Raw genomic sequence first — 24283 nt, 5'->3', positions numbered from 1 at the left:
GCCTGCTTCCATAATTTGGCTATTGTAATAATGCTGCAATGAACACTGGGATGCATATATCCTTTCAAATTAGTGTTTTCATATTCTTTGGGTAAATACCCTGTAATGCGATTTCTGGATCATATAGTAGTTCTATCTTTAATTTTTGGAGCATACTGTTTTCCACAGTGGCGGCACCAGTTTGCATTCCCACCAACAGTGCATGAGAGTTCCTTTTTCTCCACATCTTCACCAATGCTCGTTTGTGTTTTTGATTTGCATTTCCCTGATGATAAGTGATGCTGAGTATCTTTTCACATGTCTTTTGGCAATCTGTATGTCTTCTTTGGAGAAATGTCTGTTCATGTCTTCTGCTCATTTTTGAATTGTATTTGGGTTTTTTTGGTGTTAAACTTGCATAAGTGCTTTATCTATTTTGGACACTAAACCTTTATCAGTTTTGTCATTTGCAAATATCTTCTCCCACTCAGTAGGTTGTCTTTTAGTTTTGTTGATTATCTCCTTTATTATACAGAAGCTTTTTTACTTTGAGGAAGTCCCAATAGTTTATTTTTGCTTTTGTTTCTCTTGCCTGAGATGAAATCTAAACAAAAAAAAAAAATGTTGCTATGGCCGATGTCACAGAAATTACTGCCTGCGCTCCTTTCTAGGATTTTTACGGTTTCAGGTCTCAAGTTTGGGTCCTTAATCCATTTTGAGTTTATTTTTGTGTATGGTGTAAGAAAGTGGTCCAGTTTCATTCTTTTGCATGTAGCTATCCAGTTTTTCCAACATATGGTAGTGTTTTGATTTGTTTTTTTAAATACTCAATTGGAAATTCCTTAACTGGGGTTAAATTTTATCAAGTGCTTTATCTGCACCTATTGAAATGTTTTCTTTTGTTATTAAAATGGTATAATATACTTGTGGATTGTATTTTATTTTGGAGTCTATAAGAAAATGGATTTTTTTCTCCAAATTTTTATTTAGACTTTAGTTAAAATATAGCATAATATTGGTCTCAGGGGTAAAAACTAGTGATTTATCACTTACATGTAACACCCAGTACTCACCATAACAAGTGCCCTCCTTAATGCCCATCACCCGTTTAGCCCATTCCCCCTTGCCCCTCCATCAACCCTCAGTTTGTTCTCTATCTTTAAAGAGTCTCTTATGGTTTGCTTCCCTCCCTCTCTCTCTTCCCTATTGTGGATTTTAAAATATTTCCTTAACTACCTAGCAAAAATCTGCCTTAGTCATGATATATTATCGCCTTTCTATATATTACTAAATTTTAATTGGGAATATTTTCTTTAGAATTTTTGGGTATATATTCCTGAACAAAATAAACTTTATTTTCCTTTTTTGTTTTGTATTTTTCTGGCTTTAATACCAAGTTTACACAGTCTTATAGAATTAATTGGGAGCTATTCCATATTTTTACTGCCTGATCATGTGAATAGAGTTTGGTAGAAACTGTTAGTAAAACCACTTGGGTATTTTGCATCTCTTGTGGGAAAATCTTTCTAACTAGATCTACCTTTAACAGTAACAGGATTATTCAAGCTTTCGGTTTCCTTTTAAGTCAGTTCCTTTAAGTTATAATTTTTATAGTAATTTGTCCATTTCACCAAGGTTTTCAGAATTGTTGGCATAAGATATTCACTACTGATTACTCTCTGTAATTATGCCACTCATAATTTTTATCTTCTTGATCATCTTTCCTAGAGATTTATTACTTCTTTCCAAACAGGCAACTTTCAGCTTTAGGTTAGGACTGGTATCCTTATTTTCATGATTTCTTCGAATTTATTCTGTTGTTCTTAGGGCGCCTACGTGGCTCAGTTGGGTAAGTGTCCAACTTCAGTTCAGGTCATGATCTAACAGTTCGTGAGTTCGAGCCCCGCATTGGGCTCTGTGCTGACAGCCTGGAGACTGGAGCCTGCTTCAGATTCTGTGTCTCCCTCTCCCTCTGCCCCTCCCCAACTTGTGCATATGTGCACATGCACACCCTCTCTCTCAAAAATACACATTAAAAAAAATAATTTATTCTGTTTTTCTTCTTCTAACTTCTTTAGACACCTAGCATTTAAAGATTTTCTTTTCTAATACACTTTCTCTTGAACTTATGATGTGTTTCTGATGTATGCATATACACTGTAATTCTGTTCCAAGTATCTGTGATTTCCACTATGATTTTTTTACTCAAGTTATTCAGTAGTGTGATTTTTAATTTCCAAATACATATGTAGTACTTAAAAATCTCTTTTTGCACGGGCACCTGGGTGGCTCAGTCGGTTGAGTGTCTGACTTTGGCTCAGGTCATGATCTTGCAGTTCGTGAGTTTGAGCCCCGGGTCGGGTTCTGCTGCTGATGGCACGGAGCCTGGAGCCTGCTTCGAATTCTGTGTCTCCCTCTCCCTGCCCTTTCCCCACTCATGCTTGCTCTCTGTCTCTCAAAAATGAATAAATGTTAAAAAAAAAAAAATCTTTTTTTAAATCTCTAAAACTTCTAAGTTACTTGTAGTCAGACATCACTGTAAAATAGCTATTTAAATTTTATCTGAGCCTTTCTTTATGGCCTAACACAAATCACTTTTTGTAAATATCCATGTGTGCCTGAGAAAAATATTTCCCAACTGTTGGACAAGGCACCTGATATATGCTACTTAGGACCAACTTGCTGTTCTTACAAGCACGGGCTCTGCTCTGTGCTGATGATGCAGATGCTGCCTGGGATTCTCTCTCTCTCTCTCTGCCCCTCCCACATGTTCTCTCTCTCTCTCAAAATAAGCAAAGAAACTTGAAAGAAAGAAAGAAAGAAAGAAAGAAAGAAAGAAAGAAAGAAAGAAAAGAAAACAATTCCATGTATAATAGCACCAAAAATAAAATACCTAGGAATAAGAAGGCAAAAGATGTGTACACTGAAAACTGTAAAACACTGCTGAGGGAAATTAAAGAAGGCACAAATAAATGGAAAGATACTCTGTGTTCATGAAATCAGAAAACTTAATATTGTCAAAATTACCTAAAGTGATCTACAGATTCAACACAACCACTATGAAAAACTTGATGCATTTTGCAGAAATAGAAAAATCCACCCTAAGATTCCTATGGTATCTCAAGAAAGCCTGAAGAGCTACAACAATCTTAAAAACGAACAAAACTGGAGAATTCACACTTCATGCTTTCAAAACCTACTACAAAGATTGGACAATTAAAAGAGTGAGACAGTGACATAAAGAGACATACAGAACAATGGAATGGAGTGCCCAGAATTAAACTCTTGCATTTACAGTCACATGATTTTTGACCATCACTGAGTCATCATGATTGACCATCAAGGACAATCTTTTCAAATAAATGGTGCTGAGAAAACTGGATACCAATGCAAAATATGTGAAAGAATAAAACTGGACCCTTATCTTACACTATATACAAAAATTAACTCCAAGTGAATCAAAGACCTAAACATAAGAACTGAAACTACAAAAATCTTAGAAGAAAACATAGGGGAAAAGTTCTGTATCAGATTTGGCAATGGTTTCTTGGATAGGAGACAAAAAGCACAGGCAACAAAGGAAAAAAAAACATAAAATGGAGTTCATCAAAATTAAAAACTTTTGTGCATCAAAAGGCTCTATCAAGAAAGTGAAAAGGCAACATAAAGAATGGTACAAATCATACATCGGATCAGGTATTAATACCCAGAATAAAGAATGCCTACAACTCAACGACAACAAAAACCCAATTCAAAAATGGGCACAAAACTTGACATCCCTCCAAAGAAGATACACAGATGGCCAACAAGCATATGAAAAAAATGTTCAACATCACTAATCATTAAGGAAATGTAAACCAAAATTACAATGAGCTACCACTTCACACCTATTAGGTCAGTTATTACAAAAAAGTCGGTGAGGATGTGGCGAAATTAGAATCCTTGTGCACTGCTGATGGAAATGTGCAATGGTAGAACAACTATGGCAAACAATACAGTTAAATATAAAATTACCAAATTAAAACTGGTAAAACCTAACAAAAAATTAAATATAAAATTATCATACGATGCAGCAATTCCACATATGGGTATCTACCCAAAAGAACTGAGAGTAGAGCCTCAAAGAGATTGTCTGTACACCAATGTTCATTGCAGCATTATTCCATAATAGCCAAAAAGGGGCAACAACTCAAATATCCATCAACATTTGGATGGATGAACAAAATGCAGTATTATAAATACAATGAAATATTATTTAGCCTTAAAAAGGAATGAGACTCTGATACATGCTATAACACGGATGAACCCTGAAAACAGTATAAATGAAGTATGTCAGACACAAAAGAGCAAATATTACGTGATTCCACTTAAAGTATCTAGAATAGTCAAATTCATAGACAAATTAGAATGGCTGCCAGGGGCTAGGGGGAGGGAAAAATGGGGAGTGACTGTAATGGATAGTTTCAGTTTGGAATGATGAAAAAATTCTGGAGGTGGACAGCGGCAATGGTTGACTGACAAAATGAATGTACTGAATCCCTCTACATGTACACTTAAAAATGATCAAAATGGTAAATTCTATGTTTTGTGTATTTTACCACAAAAAAAAGGTTAAAAAGGAAAAAACATATAATTTTTTATTGGCCAAATGCAGAACTATAGTATGGTGGCAGCATTAAGAAACTTAGCAGAATGATAACCTCCCTTTCTTCCCCATGTTAAAGAATGCATTTGAATATACTTCCTTCACTTAAGAGGTTTCCCAGCAAGGAGTAGTGATTAGGGAAAGCCAAGTCTGCATGGAGGTGAGATGTTCTCAAAAAAGTTGAGGCTAGGGGCGCCTGGGTGGCACAGTCGGTTAAGCGTCCGACTTCAGCCAGGTCACGATCTCGCGGTCCGTGAGTTCGAGCCCCGCGTCGGGCTCTGGGCTGATGGCTCGGAGCCTGGAGCCTGTTTCCGACTCTGTGTCTCCCTCTCTCTCTGCCCCTCCCCCGTTCATGCTCTGTCTCCCTCTGTCCCAAAAATAAATAAACATTGAAAAAAAAAAATTTTTTTTTTTTTTAAAGTTGAGGCTAGAAGTAAATTTCTTAGAAACACAACAGTTTAAAATTACAGTGTAGGGGCAACTGGGTGGTTCAGTTCCAAGTGTCTGATCTCATGATTGGATGATGATCTCATGATTGGATGATTCATGATCTCATGATCTCATGGTTCATGAGTTCGAGCCCCTAGTCAGGCTCAGCACTGGCAGTGCAAAGCCTACTTGGGATTCTCTCTCTCTGCCCCTCTGCTCTTTCTCACAAAATAAATAAACTTAAAAAAAAGAAAGAAGAAGGGAAGCTGGTGAGAGAACTGATGCCAAACAGCCTTGGACTCCAAAAAGATATGCTTTGTAAGTTACAAACAGAGTAAACTTTCATTGAGTATTTGCTATTTGTCAGCCAATGTTCTAATAAGCACTTTATATGCGTTACCTTATGTTTTAACAAAATTGGCCTTGGTGACTCTACTTGCAACCAAATTTTTGCTCCTCTTAATTACACAAAAAGGTTAACTTAATAGTATAACAGTCTGACTATGGGATGGATTTCTGAAGCCAACTGCTTTCAGATATTTAAGAAGGGTTTTTTAAAATTACACAGTTAATTCATTTCCCCTCAACAGCATCTCTCCAATATCCTACCACATGCATACACATAAGTGTATAAAAACTGCATTTAAACAGTAAAAAAAAAAAAAAGAGAGAATAGATAATGATACCCTTTAAGCCTTGGTTGTCCAGCCTTACATTTAGTGTGTGTTTTATTTTCTAGTTCTTCTCCCACCCCAATTCCCATCTGACTCCACAGTATAAATAATTTTATTGGTTTTTTGGATTATAAAAAAAAGACACATGCTATCATTTAAAAATACATATGAAATGTAAAAACACTTAAAAGTCACCTCGAATGGCTAATTATTTATTTGCATTAATAATCATAGTATAGGGGTGCCTGGGTGGCTCAGTCGGTTAAGCATCTGACTTCAGCTCAGGTTGTAATCTCACGATTTGTGAGTTTAAGCACCGCATCGGGATTGTGCTGACAGCTCAGAGCCTGGAGCCTGCTTCGGATTCTGTGTCTCCCTCTCTCTCTGCCCCTCTGCCATTCATGCTTTGTCTTTCTCTCTCAAAAATAAATAAACATTGGGGCGCCTGGGTGGCGCAGTCGGTTAAGCGTCCGACCTCAGCCAGGTCACGATCTCGTGGTCCGTGAGTTCGAGCCCCGCGTCAGGCTCTGGGCTGATGGCTCGGAGCCTGGAGCCTGTTTCCGATTCTGTGTCTCCCTCTCTCTCTGTCCCTCCCCCGTTCATGCTCTGTCTCTCTCTGTCCCAAAAATAAATAAACGTTGAAAAAAAAAAAATTCTTTTTAATAAATAAATAAATAAATAAACATTAAAAAAAATTTAAGAAAATAATCATAGTATAAATTACTCTCAGATAATAAATGACCTAAAAATAGTACAAATTAAGCAATAAGAAATGATATACTAACATTTCAATCTAAATTTTTTTGGTAACTGAAAATACCTTACCATTTTTAGTATTAAAGATACTTCAATGCTAATGTTGAACTGTAAATAAGCTAACAACTAATTCTTACCAATTTCATGAACAGTTTTAGTTGTAATTTTTAGTAATATCTGCATGCATCAAAGTATTTTGTTTTTGACAGAGTGCACACACAAGTTGGGGAGGGGCTGAGAGAGAAAATCCCAAGCAGACTATGTGCTGTCAGCACAGATCTCACAAACCAGGAAATTGTGACCTGAGCCAAAACCTAGAGTCGAACACTCAACCAACTGAGCCACCCAGGCGCCCCTGCATGTATCAATTTTTAAACTTTACACTTTAACTTTACACTTAAAATTATCCTTTAAAACTAAGATTTTTGTAAAATGCCTTCTATCAAGACTATTGCCTTTCAATAGTCAAAGTACTTTTGGGAATGTGGAAAAATACAATTCAGATTTCATTCCTTTTGTTAATGTAAAATTATCAACAACTATAGAACTCTTTGATATAGGCAAGTCAGCCCTATATGGAGCAGAACAAACAGCCATGGAAGCCACACAATCTAACCTGGAGGGGTTCTATAAGAAATCTACCAGTGCCGAAAACGTCTACCACCAGAATCATCCCTTTAGGTTACTGCATTATTTTCAGAACACATTTGTTAAACTGTAAACGTTCACTAGGAAAGAAAAATTATTATATATATATATATATATAAAAAAGAAAAGTTCATATTTTTTTAAATTTAAGGAGCATAATGCACTCAGTAAAAATTAACTGTTAATTAAAATAAAATAAAAATATTTAGATTCACTCCTTCAAGGAAAATAGAGATCAAGTACTAAAAGGCTTATATATTCAAAGTAATGGCACTTACCTCTAAAATTTGACCAACTCTAATTAGTGGGTGCCCATCATCCTGGACCACTGTTACCTGACAAGGAGACTGTGACAGAATGCTAGAAGAGCTAGCACAAGTCTAAAAACAAAGAGAAAACACAAGGACACTTTCTTTATATAATATTAAACCTAGGCAAAATTTAAAGGTCACTAAAACACTACTTAAGGGACACCTGGTATATACTTATGTTTGACATAACCTTGTGGTGGATACCACATGGTCACTGGCAGTGTTTTGTGGTCACCTAAAAAAATGCAGAGCTCTTTTACAGGAGCCTGAAGGAGGTGCCTCAGGCCTCTACACTCATCTATATAGTAAGACAATTTACAGAATGCAAATAGAACCTAGCTGAGGTCAAAAATTGTTCTAAAATAAGATATGAGAGGTGCCTGGATGGCTCAGTCAGTTAAGCATCCAACTCTTAATCTTAGCTCAGGTCTTAGCTCAGGTCTTGAACTCTTGTGAGTTCAAGCCCCACATTGGGCTCCATGCTGTGCATGAAGCCTACTAACGGAATGAATGAATGAATGAATGAGATAAAATAACATGAAAAATAATTTTTTTTAAAAAGCTTTATGATATGAACATGGCTTAGAATTTAAAAAAGTAGGGGCACCTGGGTGGCTCAGTTGGTTGAGCATCCGACTTCGGCTCAGGTCATGATCTCGCGGTCCGTGGGTTCGAGCCCCGCGTCAGGCTCTGTGCTGACCGCTCAGAGCCTGGAGCCTGTTTCGGATTCTGTGTCTCCCTCTCTCTCTGACCCTCCCCCATTCATGCTCTGTCTCTCTCTGTCTCAAGAATAAATAAATGTTAAAAAAAAAAAAAATTTTTTTTAAGTAAAATTAAGATGTCTCATATTCTAAAAATGCTTCATTTTTATACTCTTACCTTAGACTGGTCAAGAACTTGAAATTTTTCCCATACTCTTTTATCACTTTCAAATTTTTTCCAAGGATTGTTCCATTTTTCAGAAGCTTCTTTTTCTTTCTTCTTTAAAGCAACCTGTTCATCTGTAAATAATGTCCTTTTTAAAAAAAATGTATAAAAAATGTAAAAAAAAAATCATGTAAACAAATCATGACCTTCTTAAAGAGTGCAGATTCCAATACAGATCTAATCAAAACTGTTTTTTAGGGAGATTACCTCACAAAACAGAGAAGAATTTTAAGAAATATGGAATAAAAGAAAACATTTAACCAGAACCAAACTTATGTATGGCACAGATGGATGTAAAAATGTTTATCACAATTGGCAATAAAAAGCAATTTTTTCAGAACGTATTTTATAACATGCTAATTATTCTAAAGTTCTACTTTCCTATAATGTTCACTCAGGTATTACAAAGAGATTGAAAAGTGAGACCTCTGGATTCAGAGAACCCTGTAAGCGAATCCTAGTTCAACCACTTCCTATCTGTGTAACGGGGCAAATCGCTGTTCACCTTTCTAAAACTCAGTTTCTTCTTTTGTAAAATGAGAATAGTGCCTATTTCAGTATAGGACCTAGCACAAAGTAAGTATGTAATAAATGCCATTATTATTCATAACTGCTGAAAAGTGAAAAAACAAAATCTTGTATCTAACAAACTAATATAACAACAAGGTCCCAAATCAATAGTTCTTAAAAATTCAGAGATGTATAGGAGCACCTGGGTGGCTCAGTCGGTTAAACACCCGACTCTTGGTTTTGGCTCAGGTCATGGTCTCATGGTCTCACGAGTTCAAGCCCCACGTCAGGCTCCACACTGACAGTGCAGAGCCTACTTGGGATTCTCTGTCTCCCTCTCTCTCTGCCCCTCCCCACTCATGTTGTCTCTCTCTCAAAAATAAACTTTAAAAAGATTCAGAGATGTATAAATCTAAATTTCAAGAAAATTAATGAAAGCAGGACTTTAACAAAGAGAAAGGTGCTTTCTTAACAGTAGAAGAAAGTAAACTCTTTTTAGGTAATAAAACATAAAACACTTTAGTCATTTCCAAGCAGTTCCATCTTACTTCAGAAGTTTGGTGTTACAGTCTGATAAGCAAAATGTGTATTGAAAGAAAATATTTAAAGCTGAAATTATGATATAAAGACACAACGAATCTCCAGACCTTCAGATACTGTTAGCATACATTTAATTTCTTCAAACTTCTGCTACTTTGACTTCCAACATAAATAATTCATTCCCAATTTCTTCTGCTTATCTCTTTTTCTATATCACCTGTCTCATCAGCGATATGACTGCCTCACAGGACTTTCTAGTTGAGTGGAAGATGAAGCCCATCTCTATGCTTTTACTTTTTTTTTATTTTTTTTTTTAATGTTTATTTATTTTGAGAGTGAAAGACAGACAGACAGAGTGCAAGCAGGGGAGGGGCAGAGAGAGAGAGAGAGAGAGAGAGAGAGAGAGAGAGAGAGAGAGAGACAGATAGACAGACAGACACAGAATCCAAAGCAGGCTCCAAGCTCTGAGCTGTCAGCACAGAGCCCGACACGGGGCTCGAACTCATGGACTATGAGATCATGCCCTGAGCCAAAGTCAGACGCCTAACCGACTGAGTCACCCAGGTGCCCCAAACCCAATTATTTTTAAATAAAACCATTAAATGCATAGGATTTCTACAATAGAAAAATATGAAAATGGATTCTCAGGAACCAAGAAAAGTTTAGAAATCTTTGAGCTCCAGAATGATACTAATGATATTAATACTCATCGCTCACCTCTGGTCTTTTGGTGCACACTGAGTAGACAAAAAGACACAACCTAATCTATAATAATAACAGGTATAATAATTACCTACCAAGCTCTTTCCTCCACTGGGCTTTTTTTGCTTCCAACAAACTTCTATCACGTTCTCTTTCCCCCAGGGTACTGAATATGTCAGCTGGTTTCCATGCATTCTCTCTAACACAAAAAATAACAGAAACCTTATTACATGTTTCTATACAAGTTACCCATAAAAATTAAGTAATAAACTTTTAAACAGCTCACAGTTTTCACAGTAAATATTTCACATGCAAGTCAAGGAAAAGCAGAACCATTTTCACCAGATGACCCCACAATAACATATAGGAGTTACATACATGGCAATTTTCTGTTTATACTGCTTAGATGTCTCTTGATTTTTATTTAAAACAGATTTACTTTCATCTAGGACAGATGAAAGAGCCTCAGTTTTTTGGAGTACTCCCATAACGTTTTCGTCATTTGGCTGATTAGAAATATTGTTTAAATGTAGACTGCCCCGACCTAGGGAGTAAAAATGCATGTTTTAAAATTAACACTAAAATTACACATATTACAATACCTTATCTTGGCATACTGCTACACACTTTAAAAATACTGCCTTAACATTACCAAAGTAATTACCTCTCACAGCAGTCCTTCAGTAGGTATTATCGTTCCCTTTTGTCAAAAAAGGAAACTGAGCCCAGCGGTTAAATGGTCCAGAAGATCTATATAATCTCGTGTCAAATATGAAAACAAACAAGCAACAACAACAAAAACCCTCCATTTACTCCTGTTGATAATATTTTTACAAATAATACAAATCACAACTTAAAGGAGAATAAATGCAAATAGCTTTATGAAAAACTCATTACCTTGACCTTATTTTTCTCATTTAGCTGGGAAATCAATGGAAAACTTTATTATGGACCACTGTCTCTATGCCTCTGTTATATCTGTTACAAATGTTTTATACAGATTCCTATGCTTGGCTCAAACACTGTTCTAATTCTTCCTCAATGTGCTAGTTTTCCCAGTGAAGAGAAAGCATATTTAATATGCAGGTCAATACATGATTAGACAAATTCTGCCTTCAACTTTGTTGATGTTATCTCTCACTATGCATAGTAAGTTTTTATTTTTTGTTCTCTAGGCTACAATTCTAGCCTCTAAAGACCCAGCTCCCTCATTTTACAAAGAATAATCTAGACCAAGAGAAGGTAAATTACTCCAACTTGTCCCCAAGTCAGTTGTGGGGCCTCTTTCTGGTGACTGTTAATTTTAATTTATTTCATTATCGCCTAACAAAATTTGAATGATATTTCTACTCATATTAATTCCTTAGCTCAAAGCTGAAACTGGAAGGCTTTTAAAAACATAACACAATGCCCTAATGAAACAGAAGACATGTGACACTCTACTACTCCTTCCAAATCTATGTTTTACATTGGTTAAAAAGATAGTGCTGCCAATCCTCAACGTAGATTAAGGGTGAAAGAAGGCAAAATGCAGGAGCCAGGAAAAAATCTTTTCAGCAACTCAAGTCAAATATTCAAAGTAAAGTTTCCCTCAATTTTCACTAGAAATTCTATAGTGGTCTTTTAAAACATTTAATATAATTATTGTTAATGTAAGTAGAGCCTTCTATATTCTAAAATAAGTACCATAGCTTTTTTACTCTAGAGTCCACAGAATTGGGTTTCTTAAGGCTATGGTACCATGATTGTACTGTGTTTTGAGCATTAACCTTAAAATGTGGCATATTATAACTATACAAGTAATTCTGCATGAGAAAACTGTTCTCTAAAAGAATAATTATTTTAAAAGATTGTTACACAGTAACTTAGAATTTAAGAGGCACAGTTATATCAAATCCAATGAATGAGAAATTTGAAAACAAGTACATATTGGTAAAGTTAATATTAATTAAAACTTCAAAAAAAAACCTTACATGTTTCCTCCTTTCCATTTTCAATCAGGGAAATAGATCCATTCCCTTGGTTCACAGTCATCAAAATCTGTTGTAGTTGGTCTTGTGTTAGACACACCAAACTGCTCTTCATATTTTCAGCTGTGATGTGTTTTTGGCAAAGCTTCTCTTTAGATACTATAGATGTATTTATGGTGTTTCTAGTCTTCTGTATATTGGGGGTGGCAGGTAAAATCTCTTTCTGGACATAAAGACAGTCTTTATCTACATACTGCTTGCATAAATCCTTAGTGGGTGAAAAAGTCATACTATTTTTTTCACCTTTTGCCTGTGAAGTTTCTGAACCCATTCTCTTCTTTTGCAAAAGTTTTCCACTCTTGATACAAGTATTTTGTGTTGATTTTAGAATGTATCCAGTTTGTTTTGTTCTTAATGGACATTTTGCAATCTTGGTCTTATTTCCCATCTGTTAAAACACGAGAAATTTATACTTTATAACAGCCCATGAAAAAAATCAAACAATTATCTTTATTTATATTGTCTGTGATGTCAGGCTTCTAAATTTTTTTTCCATTTTGCTGTTAAAAGATTATATCCATGAGAAAATAACATTTAACCTTTGCAAATCTACTTGAAAGCTTCATCACCAACTGGAAATTATTTTATTTCAAGATAATGAATACAGAAGAATTTTCATTCTAGCTGTTGTAGAACATCTCCATTCTACTCCAGCTTGGAATCTCATGTCATGATTATACCACTCATACTACCAATTTTCTTTACAGGTATCTATAGACCTGTGCATTAGTAACTTAGGTTAGTTACGCCTTGAATAACTTAACTTGTGGGTCGACATCCCTCTAGCGTAACTCCTGTCTTAATTATTAGTGCTTTCATATCCACATAGATCATTTTTCCAATTCCCTGGCCTCTCATTTCCTTAACTCGGTTCTTCTACTCTTGTCCTCCAAGCTACCTCGGTTACTCATTCCCATAGTGATATCTTACATTGACCTTGTTACTCCTAACTTGCAATCCCTCCATAATCTCAATTTCAATCACGGCACAATGACCAACACTCTCCTTGCATATCCCAATTCTGATAATTCTTTAACTCATCTGGGATCTATAATCTATTGATTCTACTACCTTCCTCTTCCACAATCAACCAAAACCACCATTGCCTTCCATTCCCAACTCCTGCTCTGACACACACTTTGCAAATCCCCAAACTGGTAAAATCTAACTCTTCATCACCTACTTTGTGCCTGCACTACTCAGGAAGAAAAATACCAAGCCACAATATTTAGTTTCACCTTAAATACATAGCCCAAACAACATGCTACCCTACAGTCAAACATTTCCCAAATTCATTTACTCTTAACAATTTCAACTTTCTCCTCTTTCCCAAATTCCTAACACTTTCTTTCATAACTTATTCTCAGCTGAAAATCTTGATCAATATTTCACTAAAAATCTTATAGAGAAGCATTCTGAAAAAACTTCAAGAAATTTCTACCACCAAATCTGTACCAGCATCAATAGTCATGCAAACCTGCTTGTACTCCTGTTATTCATACATATTCATATAACCCGTTCTCAGGGATCTTTCTCCAGCAATTCTTTGCTTTCTCCTGAATCAACTGTTTCTTTTCTGCTGGATCACATCATTTTTTATCACCTTAAAAAATACATGATTCCACTTTCTCCTCTCATCTCCCATAATCCCATTCCCAACAAGCTTTCACCCACACGACTCCACTAAAACTCATCAAGGTCACTAATAACTTTTATGTTGCAAATCCAGTGACTGATTCTCAGATCCTCATCCTAACATTATTATCAGCATGTGACACAGTTGATTATTCCTTCTATTTTGAATACTTAAAAAAAATTTAATATTTATTTTTGAGAGACACAGAGCATGAGTAGGGGAAAAGCAGAGAGACGAGAGACCGAAGCAGGCTCCAGGCTCTGATCTGTCAGCACAGAGTCCGACATGGGGCTCAAATTCACAAACTGTGAGATCATGAGCTGAAGTCCGATGCTCAGCCAACTGAGCCACCCAGGGGCCCCAACTCTTTCCACTTTGAATCACTTTCTCTACTTCACTTCCAGGACTCCACAATCCTGGTTCTTGCTGCTCCTTTCCCCCAGACCTCTTAAAGTTGCTCAGTCCCAGGATCTCTTCTCTAAGTTACCTCATTCACTCGCTAATTTCTTTTATCCTTGTGGCTCTAAATATTATCCATATACTGAGGACTCCCAAATTTGTCTCCAGGATGGAACTCTCCCCTAACTTAAGGTTCCATCTGTCTATCCAAACACTTCCACTGGGTTTCTAATAGCCATTTAAGACTCGGCATGCCCCACATAACCTATGAAAAGAATTCACAGTGACAAAAGTACATTATACACAGGACTTCCAAACGTTCTCATATTTATCATTTAATGAAATATATACATTCCTGCAAAGTCTGCTATGGACTGTGTATATGTGCACACACAGATTGGATAGGATCAAATAAAATTGTCTTTAATTACAAAAAAAAAAAAAAAAAAAAGCCTCAGCAAGCCCCAAATCAAACTCTTGATCTCCCACATGCCCCTAAATAACTTCCTCCTTTCAGAGGAAGCTACCCATGCCAAAAATTTTGGAATTATCTCTCATATGCCACACTTGTCATCAAACCTTGTTTTGCTCCATCTTCAAAATATATCCTGAATCTGACCACTCCTGAACATTTCTTGTGCCCTCTACTCCAAGCCATTATAATGCTCTTGCCTGAATTTCTAAAAGCCTGCTTTTCCTACTTCTGCCTTCACTTCCCAGTCTGTGCTCAGCACAGCAGCCACAGGGTACCTTAGTAGGTAAAGTCACATCATGTCACTTTTTTCAAAAGCTTCTAAGGCCTTCCTATCTTACTTAGGAAGAAAACTGAACTTCTTACTCTGACCTAATGATCTGCACACACTTCACATTTTATCCCCTTACCTGATCTCTCTGATCTCATTTTGTCTTAGCCTCCAGACACGTGGGCTTCTTATTCCTTGAATAAGACTCTCCTAATTTCAGGCCTCAACATTAGTCAATCCCTCTACCTGGGCCATTCTTCGAAGACCTCATGGTTTATGTACTCACCTCCTTCAAATCTTTGCTCCAACATCACTGGCTCAGTGAGGTCTTCTCTGACCAACTGATTTAAATTTGCAGGTTTCCTGTTCTCCCTCACTCTCTCACCTACCTAACACTTCCTTTTCCAAAGACTGCTGTGCCCCTAAAGTGACTGTGCCTCTTCCCTTTCTCTTTTTCCCTATAGCACTTTTCATCTTGTGACATTGTATATTTTGCTTACTGTATGCCCATTCAACGCAATCTTCTTTTTTTTAATGTTTATTTTTGAGACAGAGCGTGAGCAGGGGAGGGGCAGAGAGACAGGGAGACAGAACCAGAAGCAGGTTCCAGGCTCCGCGCTGTCAGCACAGAGCCCGAAGCAGCACTCGGACCCACGAACTGTGAGATTATGACCTGAGCTGAAGATGGATGCTTAACTGACTGAGCCACCCCAAGTGCCTCTATTCGTTTCCAATGTAAACTCCCTAGGGCAGAGATTTTTTATACTTTGTCCACTGTATAGCTCCAGTACAGAACAATGAGTGGAACAAAACAGGTGTTGAGTGAATTTTTTGTTGACTACCCTCAACTACGCTATTTTAAAGACTGAATTATCTCTCTCCCCCATATTTATTCCCCTTTCCAAAATATCCTATTTCTGTGGCACTGTTGTCCTAATCTCTCAGACCAGTAAGCATGGAGTCATCTTTAACTTTATCCTCTTTCATGGTCTTCTTTGGCTTATAAACAAGTATTGGTCATTTCTTCCTTTCAAATCTTTTTCTCACCATTTACATGATGATAAGCCTAAATTCAGGTTTTCATTACCACACTACTAGATTACAGTCTGCCTAATTCATACCTTTCCTCTATTAATCCATTATACATTTCCGTAAATCCAATTAACCAAAAGTAATTCAACACTCATTTAGTCACTATTAACTGTTGCTTTTTATGTGCTCACCAATACAGAAAAGCACTAGAGGTGTAAAAATGAAGAAGATATTTGCTGTCAAACAGTAGGGTAGATGCCCCACGACTTTCATCCGGCTTATCATATCCCAACTCTCCTGGTCTTTCAGTAACTTATATAATATACAACCACACTTAGACCAATTAGCCATTCACATTTCACCTGACTTTTCAAAATGTACCTGTAGTATCAGCCACAGATCTGTTTGTTATTCTCTTCACCTCATCCAAATCCTATTTGCTCCTAGCTTCAGGCTTTTGATAATACCAATGTAATTGGTACCACAATGTAAAATGCCTTTTATCCTCTCATCCCTGTGGCTATTTTAATATAACTAATTCTCTGAGAAATGGCAAACTTGAATACATACTGTAAATTAGGCTAGGTAGGAAACAAGATGAGTTGAAAAGCATTTTTCCACCTAAAGGAGGCAGTCACCATCAGAACCAGCCTACACTGCCAAACAGGAATCCAGTATTTCAAGAGAACCAAAAATGACAGATTTTACATTAAACTCTCCAATGTTTAGATACTGGCAATTCACTCTAGTTTTTGAAAACCATTGTGTGGAATAAGCAAATTATTAGCAGACTGCATGTAGCTTATACAGCTGAGCCCTACCACCTCAGACTCCAACTACAGCTCCTACTTTCTCACCCTTCTTTGACTCATATGGGCCTTTTTTTGGTCACTAATAGTTGAGCATTTTGTTTCTCTAATCAGTTGCTCATTCAAACTAAGTGCAGTGCATGCCATTAACATATCTTGAAGTCATTTGTCCCCTTCTTTCCATTTCACTAGCCACCACCCATGTTCAAGAACTTATGACTCTCCCTGGACCATATTTGGCCCATAACTATGGTCTCTCAGTTACAATCTGTCCTTTGTAGGGCTGTCCGAAGCCCTATCCTACAACACAAATTATACCGTATCTACTCCACTTTTCAAAAATACTTTAATGCTCCCTACATACAAATCAAGAAGTTCAAATTCTTTAAGTATATATTTAAACTCTTTAAAGGGTGCCTGGCTGTCTCAGTCTGTTAAGCATCTGACTCCTGACTTCAGCTCAGGTCACGATCTCAGTTCATGAGATCGGGCTCTGCATCGGACTCTTGCACTGATGGCGCAGAGCCTGCTTGGGATTCTCTCTCTCCATCTGTCTCTGCCCCTCCCCTACTCATGCTCTCAAAATAAAAAAAAAAAAAAAAAAAATTAAACTCTTTAAGACTAAACCCTCCCCTAAGCTTTACGTTCTATACTTCCCTGAGATACACACTATTCCCCAAATGCAAATTAGGCTTTCTATCTTGGTATTGTGCCCAGTATTTTCTCTGAACTTAGAATACACTCCCCTACCTCTTTACCTATAAATATCTGCCTGATCTTTTAAGTTCTAATTAAAATGTCACCTCGTTTATGAAGCATTCCCTGGTCTCCTCAAACCACAAAGAGCTGCTCTTTGCAGTGTTGTCTGCCTTTTATAACCCTACTGTGGTATACATTATCCTACTATAGTACACATCATATTCTACTTGTAATATAGTTATTTACCTGACACCCTCACTTCCAAAACACAAGGACCAGGTTTTGCTCATTTCCTTTCTTTCAATCACAGAAGAAATAAAGCCAAGAATGGCACTCTACTAGAATTTTAAATCTTCAGTAAATCCTTGTTAAATAAAAACTTACTAATTGACGATCTAATTTAAATAGAATTATCCTGCAAAATTTCACTTACAAAAAAAAATAGACCAAAAAATCTTCTAAAAATATTTAATAAAATGGGGGTAAGGGGGTGGGCAGGAAGGGCAATGATGTGGCATGAGGTCAATATATACTCAGCTCAATTCTGATTATTTTTTGTAGCTAAATGGCAGGGGAGGAAAAAAAAAAATAACAAAACCAATAAATGGAAGCAGCAAAAGATCATGAACTACCAAATAAACATTCAATTATGTTCAGGTTACTTATTAAGAAAAAGCAATCTAGACCAAATAATTCCAAGTGTTTACTGGATTATGTGAATTTTAATAGATCAAAATAGATCAAGTTTTCATGTCAAAATTTTTACATAGCCAAATTGTTTTTTAACTAGTTTTAATTCTATCAATATTTTTCATAATACAATGTCCAATGAATTTGTTTAGTACTGGCTGACTTTATCACTTATATGGGGCCAGGATGCCAAAGCTAGAAAGAATCAGAGAAAAGTAACATTTTAAGATATAAAATGTGCTACTTAACACTAATATTGTGTATATCCTTTTGCATGACACCATTCTGCTTCTCACATGTAGAAATACCTATGAAAAAAATTTTTTAATGTTTTATATTTCAACTAATACGTGTGACAATTTTTTTTAATGTTTGTTTTTGAGAGAGAGAGAGACAAAGTGCAAGCAGGGCAGGGGCAGACAGAGAGCAAGACAGAGAACCTGAAGCAGGCTCTAGGCTATGAGCTGTCAGTACAGAGCCTGACCTGGGGCTCGAACTCACAAACCTCAAGATAATGGCCTGAGCCAAAGTCAGACACAACCAACAGAGCCACCCAGGCGCCCAAGTGACAATTTTAAGTGTAAGAGTTTAGAAGTTTATTCATTTATTTTGAGAGAGAGCAGGGGAGGGGCAGAGACAGTGAGAGAAAGAGAATCCTAACCAGGTTCCACACTGTCAGTGCAGAGCCCAATGCAGGGCTCAATCCCACGAATCAAGAGATCATGACCTGAGCCAAAGAGTCAGACATTTAATCAACTGAGCAACCCAGGTGCCCGAGTATAAGAGTTTAGAATTTATAAATTACTCATGACACTGAATCATTAACATTTCTTTCATTTCTCTTCCTAAAAGCTTAAGAAATTAAACTGGTAACCACCTTTAACTTCATATTCCTTACCACGGATTTAAAAAAAAATGCAGAAGGGATTTTGAAAAATTTAAAAAGTACTCGGACCACAGAGGTGTTAAACTTAATCACGATGAGATGAGAGTTCAGCTGTGTTTAAAGAGCACACTATGGGGCGCCTGGGTGGCTCAGTCGGTTTAGCGTCCGGCTTCGGCTCAGGTCATCATCTCACAGTCTGTGGGTTCGAGCCCCGCATCAGGATCTGTGCTGACAGCTCAGAGCCTGGAGCCTGCTTCCGATTCTGTGTCTCCCTCTCTCTCTGCCCCTCCCCTGCTCATGCTCTGTCTCTCTCTGTCGCAAAAATAAATTCAAAAAAAAATTTAAAAAATTTAAAAAATAAAAATAAATAAAGAGCACACTATGACAGTGACAGTAATTCAACCTATGAGGAAAGGGAAACCAGAACTGTAGGTAGGTGTTGTAGTCACTCAGGAGCTTCTCCCAGTAGAAGAAAAACACTATGAAGAGAGAATTCATGAATAACTTATGGAAAAGAGAATCCAACATAAAGCTGAATGAGATTTGGGAAATTAAAAACAGAATTAAGCAAAAAAAAAAAAAAAAAAAAAGACAAGTACTACTATCTTTGTATTTTACCTTCTGTGAGGAGCAAAGAAAGAAATGAGGAAGATCTCAGCAACCCCTATAAATAAGGGAAGAGAAGCTCCTTAAAGTAAAATCAATCTAGAAGGGAGACTTAGGTTTCATCAGAATTTTTTCCCCAGCTTTATTAAGGTATAATTGCCAATTAAAAACTGTATATATTTAAGGCGTACAACTAGATGATTTCATAAATGCATACACTGTGAAACAGTCACCACAATCAAGGGAATTAACATATCCATCACCTTATATAGTTACCATCATCAGTATTTTGAAGTCTCAAAAGCAAGAGGAATAAAATCAAAGAATTTGCTCCAAGACAGTGAATAATAATTTAAGATCAACATCGACTGAGACATAGTTACTCTGGAAAAAAAGAATCCTAGAATAAAATATTTTTAGATTGCTAACAGAATCTTGTGATGATTCTATCAAAAGTCCAAGACTAGTAATTTTATTATAGGCATGAAAGGAGATCGCCATATGTTCTAGGCTGGTTAAAAAGACAATGAAATGTCTTCACAAAATGTGGTGACTGAAGCAAATCCATTAAGGACATTGATGGAAGAAGAAACAGGTGAAAGAAAACTGAGGTCAAGGGAAGATGGAAACCAACTATTACAAGCAGCTTTTTATCTAAGAGCTAAAAAAGGGGTGCTGTAGTTGTTAATGTGACTCAAATAAAATAATTAGTTCCAATATTTTAATAGAGCAGGACCAGGAAAAAATATATAATTTGCATTCTGTGATTTTAAAAAGCACACAAGGTATACAACTATATACCATATTCAGAGAGATAATTTTTACTGGTAACATGTGGAATTACTGATTATCATCACCCATTTATGAAGTCATTATTATGCTCGGTACTCAAGGAACTTCACCTTGATCAAACCTGGAAAAAAGAGCAAAGCCATCAAGAGCTCAGAGTTGAAAAGTGCCACATCATCCAAATTGAGCTCTATTCACAGAAACACAAAAGACTTTAAGATGCTACAATGATAAAGGAAAAAGGAGGGCTACAGTGAATTATGGAAGAGATGAAATTTCTGCTCCTATTAATCTAAACATGGAAAAAAAATAGGGAACAAGAAAAGTATGATATCAAAAAACTGTGAAAGTGGTACTGTATTTTGTAGAAAAAGTCACTATGGGTTCCTGATAAAAATTTAAAAGGAAAATTATCATTAAGCTCAAGTACGATCTCTTAAAGGAGAAGGCAAAATGCATGTAAGTCTGTGAATCAGATACACCGTTTTGATGTGGGAAAATGGAATTTGAATATGAAAAGAAAAATATTCTCATTTTAAAGAATATGTATTTTTAAAGATCTTAGGAACTGCATTGTCCAGTGTAGTAACTACTAAATTTGCATTCAAAATTAAATAAAATTAAAAATTCACTTCCTTAGTCATACTAGCCACATTTTAAGTGCTAAATAACCACGTATGACTAGTTGCTGACGACCATATTAGAAAACAATGATCTTAGAATATTTCCATCATCACAAAAAGATTTACTAGGCAGCACTGATGTAGAGAAAAATGTTCTATACAGCTTTTTAAACTGAAAAATTATGATCCCATTTCTGTGAAAGGACCAGCCTGAAAGCAAGAGAACAATAACTCCTCATCATTATCCCAAACCCATTATGATAATTTCACAGGAATTCTTTTCAAACCACTATAAAGAAAACCACATTTTACATTCAAAAACAGGTCAGGTCATTTGGCTTACCTTCACAGAATATTTTGATTTACATTCTACAAAAGAAAAAAATAATTACTGAGCCATCAAACAAAAACACACTAAGGCAGTCACAAAATAAATTTTAATTAGCATTGTTTTAAGAAGGTATTTAATAGAAATATTAACCCCAGAAGCATTAACTTTAGGTCCTGAGTGTTCTAACTTTTACAGAATAGTTCAAGAATTTCTATTTCACTTCTATTTATTTTCCAAGATAAAGCTATAAACAGATCAGAAAAAAAAAAAAAATAGTAATATGAATGAGCGGACTACCAAAGTTTACTGAGTTTTAAAACTAATAGTAAAAATGATTTTAGCAACTGTGGTCTTACTACAAATTTAATTTTCTCAAACTACATTCTTTATATACACAGAACATAATTACACAAACTTCACCCAGATTATCCATTAGGCAACATATTAAACATTAAAATATACTGGGACATTTAAGTTTTATGAATAAATACTGAGAGTGGTAAGCAGTGACGTAATCTGACTTTACTTGGCTAAAAATAAATCTGAAAAAGTGAAAACAGCTTTTTGCAAAGAATCATTTAAATATTACTCTATTATAAGCAAAAAGTACATTAAACTCATATAAATTTTAGGTAGGAATATAAAAGTTAACATTTTAGGTTTCCAGTAACACAGCATACCATATGGAGACAATATTAACTTGGTTTTTCCATCCAATAATTCAGTTTCAAGCTTTAAACCATCTCTGAAAAATAAAAGAAAGTTGTCATTTTTAAGAAACAGCAAAGTTTTAAAGAGAAATGAAATGCTCATTTGAATCTTGAAAATATATACGTTCTTCCCAATTTATACAAGAACTGTAAATATTAAACCATTCTTTTAATTAAAATCGTTTTTCAATCCAAGATAAAACTAAACACTCAGAAAATTCCTGAAACTTTCCAATAATAAAAGAATTTATTACCTTTAACATGAAACTTCGTATTTTACTGGTAAGCAATGAATTCAATTATCATGCCATTATTTAACTTTTATAAATCCAGACTGGAAAAAATGCTGTTACCAAAACTCTCCACCTAAGTTAAAGTAGCAAAACATATCTAACTACTATTTGTTCATGACTAATACATTCTATGGCCTGCTACATCATTAATCTGAAAGTGGCCTGTAACATTGCCACCACTGTTACTAACTTTTTGAGCACACTGACACTTTGTTACTATAACAACAATAAATCTGTAATAAGTTTTGGCTGTTATAATTTATTTGTGCATGTCCTATGCAAGAGCACAAAGTTAACGGTAGACACTACCAAGGTAACTTGTACAAATCAAGGTCCTAATAAAAATTCCACTGAAAATAAAAATAGTCCACATTTAATTCACTGTTTCCTAAAAGTGGGGGAGGAATAAGTGTGGGTCAATAAACATCAATGGGGACAAATGTGATGTCTAAGAGACAAAATTAAATCCGGCGGGATCACCCAAGGAAAAAAAGAAAGGTTGAAAAAAAGTCTCATTGGGAACACGAAACTGTAGTGTTGGTAAGTAGAGGAAATCAAAATACCCTGTTTTATTAAAACAGTGGGGGAAAACGGACTTTAAAAGTTTCCCTGTTGCAGCGTTAGAATACTCCATGTTTACGCGTTCGTGAAACTCAACAAACAAAAGAATGAAACCGAAAAGTACGTCTGTTCAGTATTACTGCACTGTAAACTCCTTTAGGGGCAGCCTGTCTTATTTATTTTTCTCTCTACAGATTCTAGGATACAAAATTCATTTGCTAAATGATGTGTAGTCTGAGTTTGGTAACTTTTCATCTTCTTAAAACATGAACTTCCCCATCACTTCCCTGCAACAGTCCTTTTTACTCAACAAACTTAATGAGGGCCTATTAGGGGCCAAGCACTGGCAATGCATCGGTTGCTCAAGACTCGGTTCCCCGCATTACGGGCGTTAAACGCCTGTGGGCGCTCCGACAACCTGCAGAGACGCCAAAGGCGCAAAAAAAAAAAAAAAAAAACCAGGGCCGGGGCCAGGATTTCTCCCCGGGAAGCCACTAAACTTTATCTCTCCATCTGCCCTTACTGCTTTCCGCCTCTCTTCCCTCACCACCGTGAGGTTAATGAGAGGGCGGAAAGGAGGTCCCGGACAGATTTACTGCGAGTAACGTTGTGCAAAAGCGGCGGCGGCGACAAACGCCGTCCCGGGCCTCTGGTCCCCCTCTCCGCCACAGGCAGCCGAACAATGCCGTATGAGGCGGCGCAAGCCGGGAAGGTGTTCCACGAAGGATTCCAAGGGCCAACCTAGCCTCACCCCGTCTCCGCTAGAGACCACCCTTCTCGCCCCAGCTTACCCTAGGTTCATGGCCTGACCTCTCCCTCTCTCCACGAACGCTCAGGTCCCCTGTGTATGCCGGTTGCCTCCGCCGCTCAACAAGCGCTACGCCCATTGGATACGGTGATACCGGCGAGCTGGGAGAACAGACCAATCAGAATTAGTCGTGCTGGAGGGTGCTCTCTCTACCGGGGAGAAGCCACTGGGGAGACCCGCTGGGTTAGCCTGGCATCAGGCGCTTCGCCCTCGTTCTTGGGTAGTGGGGATCTTCGTTCGTTGGAGTTGTAGGCACACCACCCTCCTCCCTCCGCCCCTAGTTCACTCGAAGCCCCCAGAGAAGTGCCTCAGCTCAGGTGGAGGTGGCAAAAATATGGAAAAACTAAAAACATAAGCTTTTTAGGAAATAAACATTTCCCGTATTTCATATTTGTAAGAGAGGGTTATTCGGGTATAAAATAAATTGGGAGTGGGGACCTGGGGAGAGACTCCTAGGTCCGGTACAGGGTTTGTCCTGTTTCTGGCTCTGACCTCCGCAGGAAGCCTAATGCATTGT

At 36.8% G+C, this 24283-nt stretch overlaps 1 protein-coding gene across 7 annotated transcripts in view; it reads right to left on the bottom strand.

Moving 5' to 3' along the window:
* CCDC66 (coiled-coil domain containing 66) overlaps nucleotides 1–23842 on the bottom strand; it is a 51204-nt gene extending 27362 nt beyond the window's left edge. Inside the window, exons 1-9 of one of the 7 annotated variants that reach the window (XM_047850377.1) lie at nucleotides 23750–23770; nucleotides 22075–22139; nucleotides 21407–21432; nucleotides 20554–20564; nucleotides 12095–12539; nucleotides 10500–10665; nucleotides 10217–10320; nucleotides 8322–8443; nucleotides 7410–7511 (exon numbers count right to left, since the gene is read on the bottom strand). In XM_047850377.1, the coding sequence (XP_047706333.1) occupies nucleotides 7410–7511; nucleotides 8322–8443; nucleotides 10217–10320; nucleotides 10500–10665; nucleotides 12095–12539 (939 nt within the window). In that variant the 5' untranslated portion in view covers nucleotides 20554–20564; nucleotides 21407–21432; nucleotides 22075–22139; nucleotides 23750–23770. Of the gene's footprint in view, nucleotides 1–7409; nucleotides 7512–8321; nucleotides 8444–10216; nucleotides 10321–10499; nucleotides 10666–12094; nucleotides 12540–19663; nucleotides 19687–20553; nucleotides 20565–21406; nucleotides 21433–22074; nucleotides 22140–23749 lie in introns of those variants that run through there. The other 6 variants (XM_047850375.1, XM_047850374.1, XM_047850379.1 and 3 more) reach the window with 6 other exon arrangements.
* Between the last annotated feature and the right edge of the window lie 441 nt (nucleotides 23843–24283).

This window comes from Prionailurus viverrinus, chromosome A2, assembly GCF_022837055.1.
Source record: "Prionailurus viverrinus isolate Anna chromosome A2, UM_Priviv_1.0, whole genome shotgun sequence".
Lineage (NCBI taxonomy): Eukaryota > Metazoa > Chordata > Mammalia > Carnivora > Felidae > Prionailurus > Prionailurus viverrinus.
The sequence above is the reverse complement of the archived record's forward strand: the minus strand, read 5'-3'. Positions and strand labels throughout refer to the sequence as shown.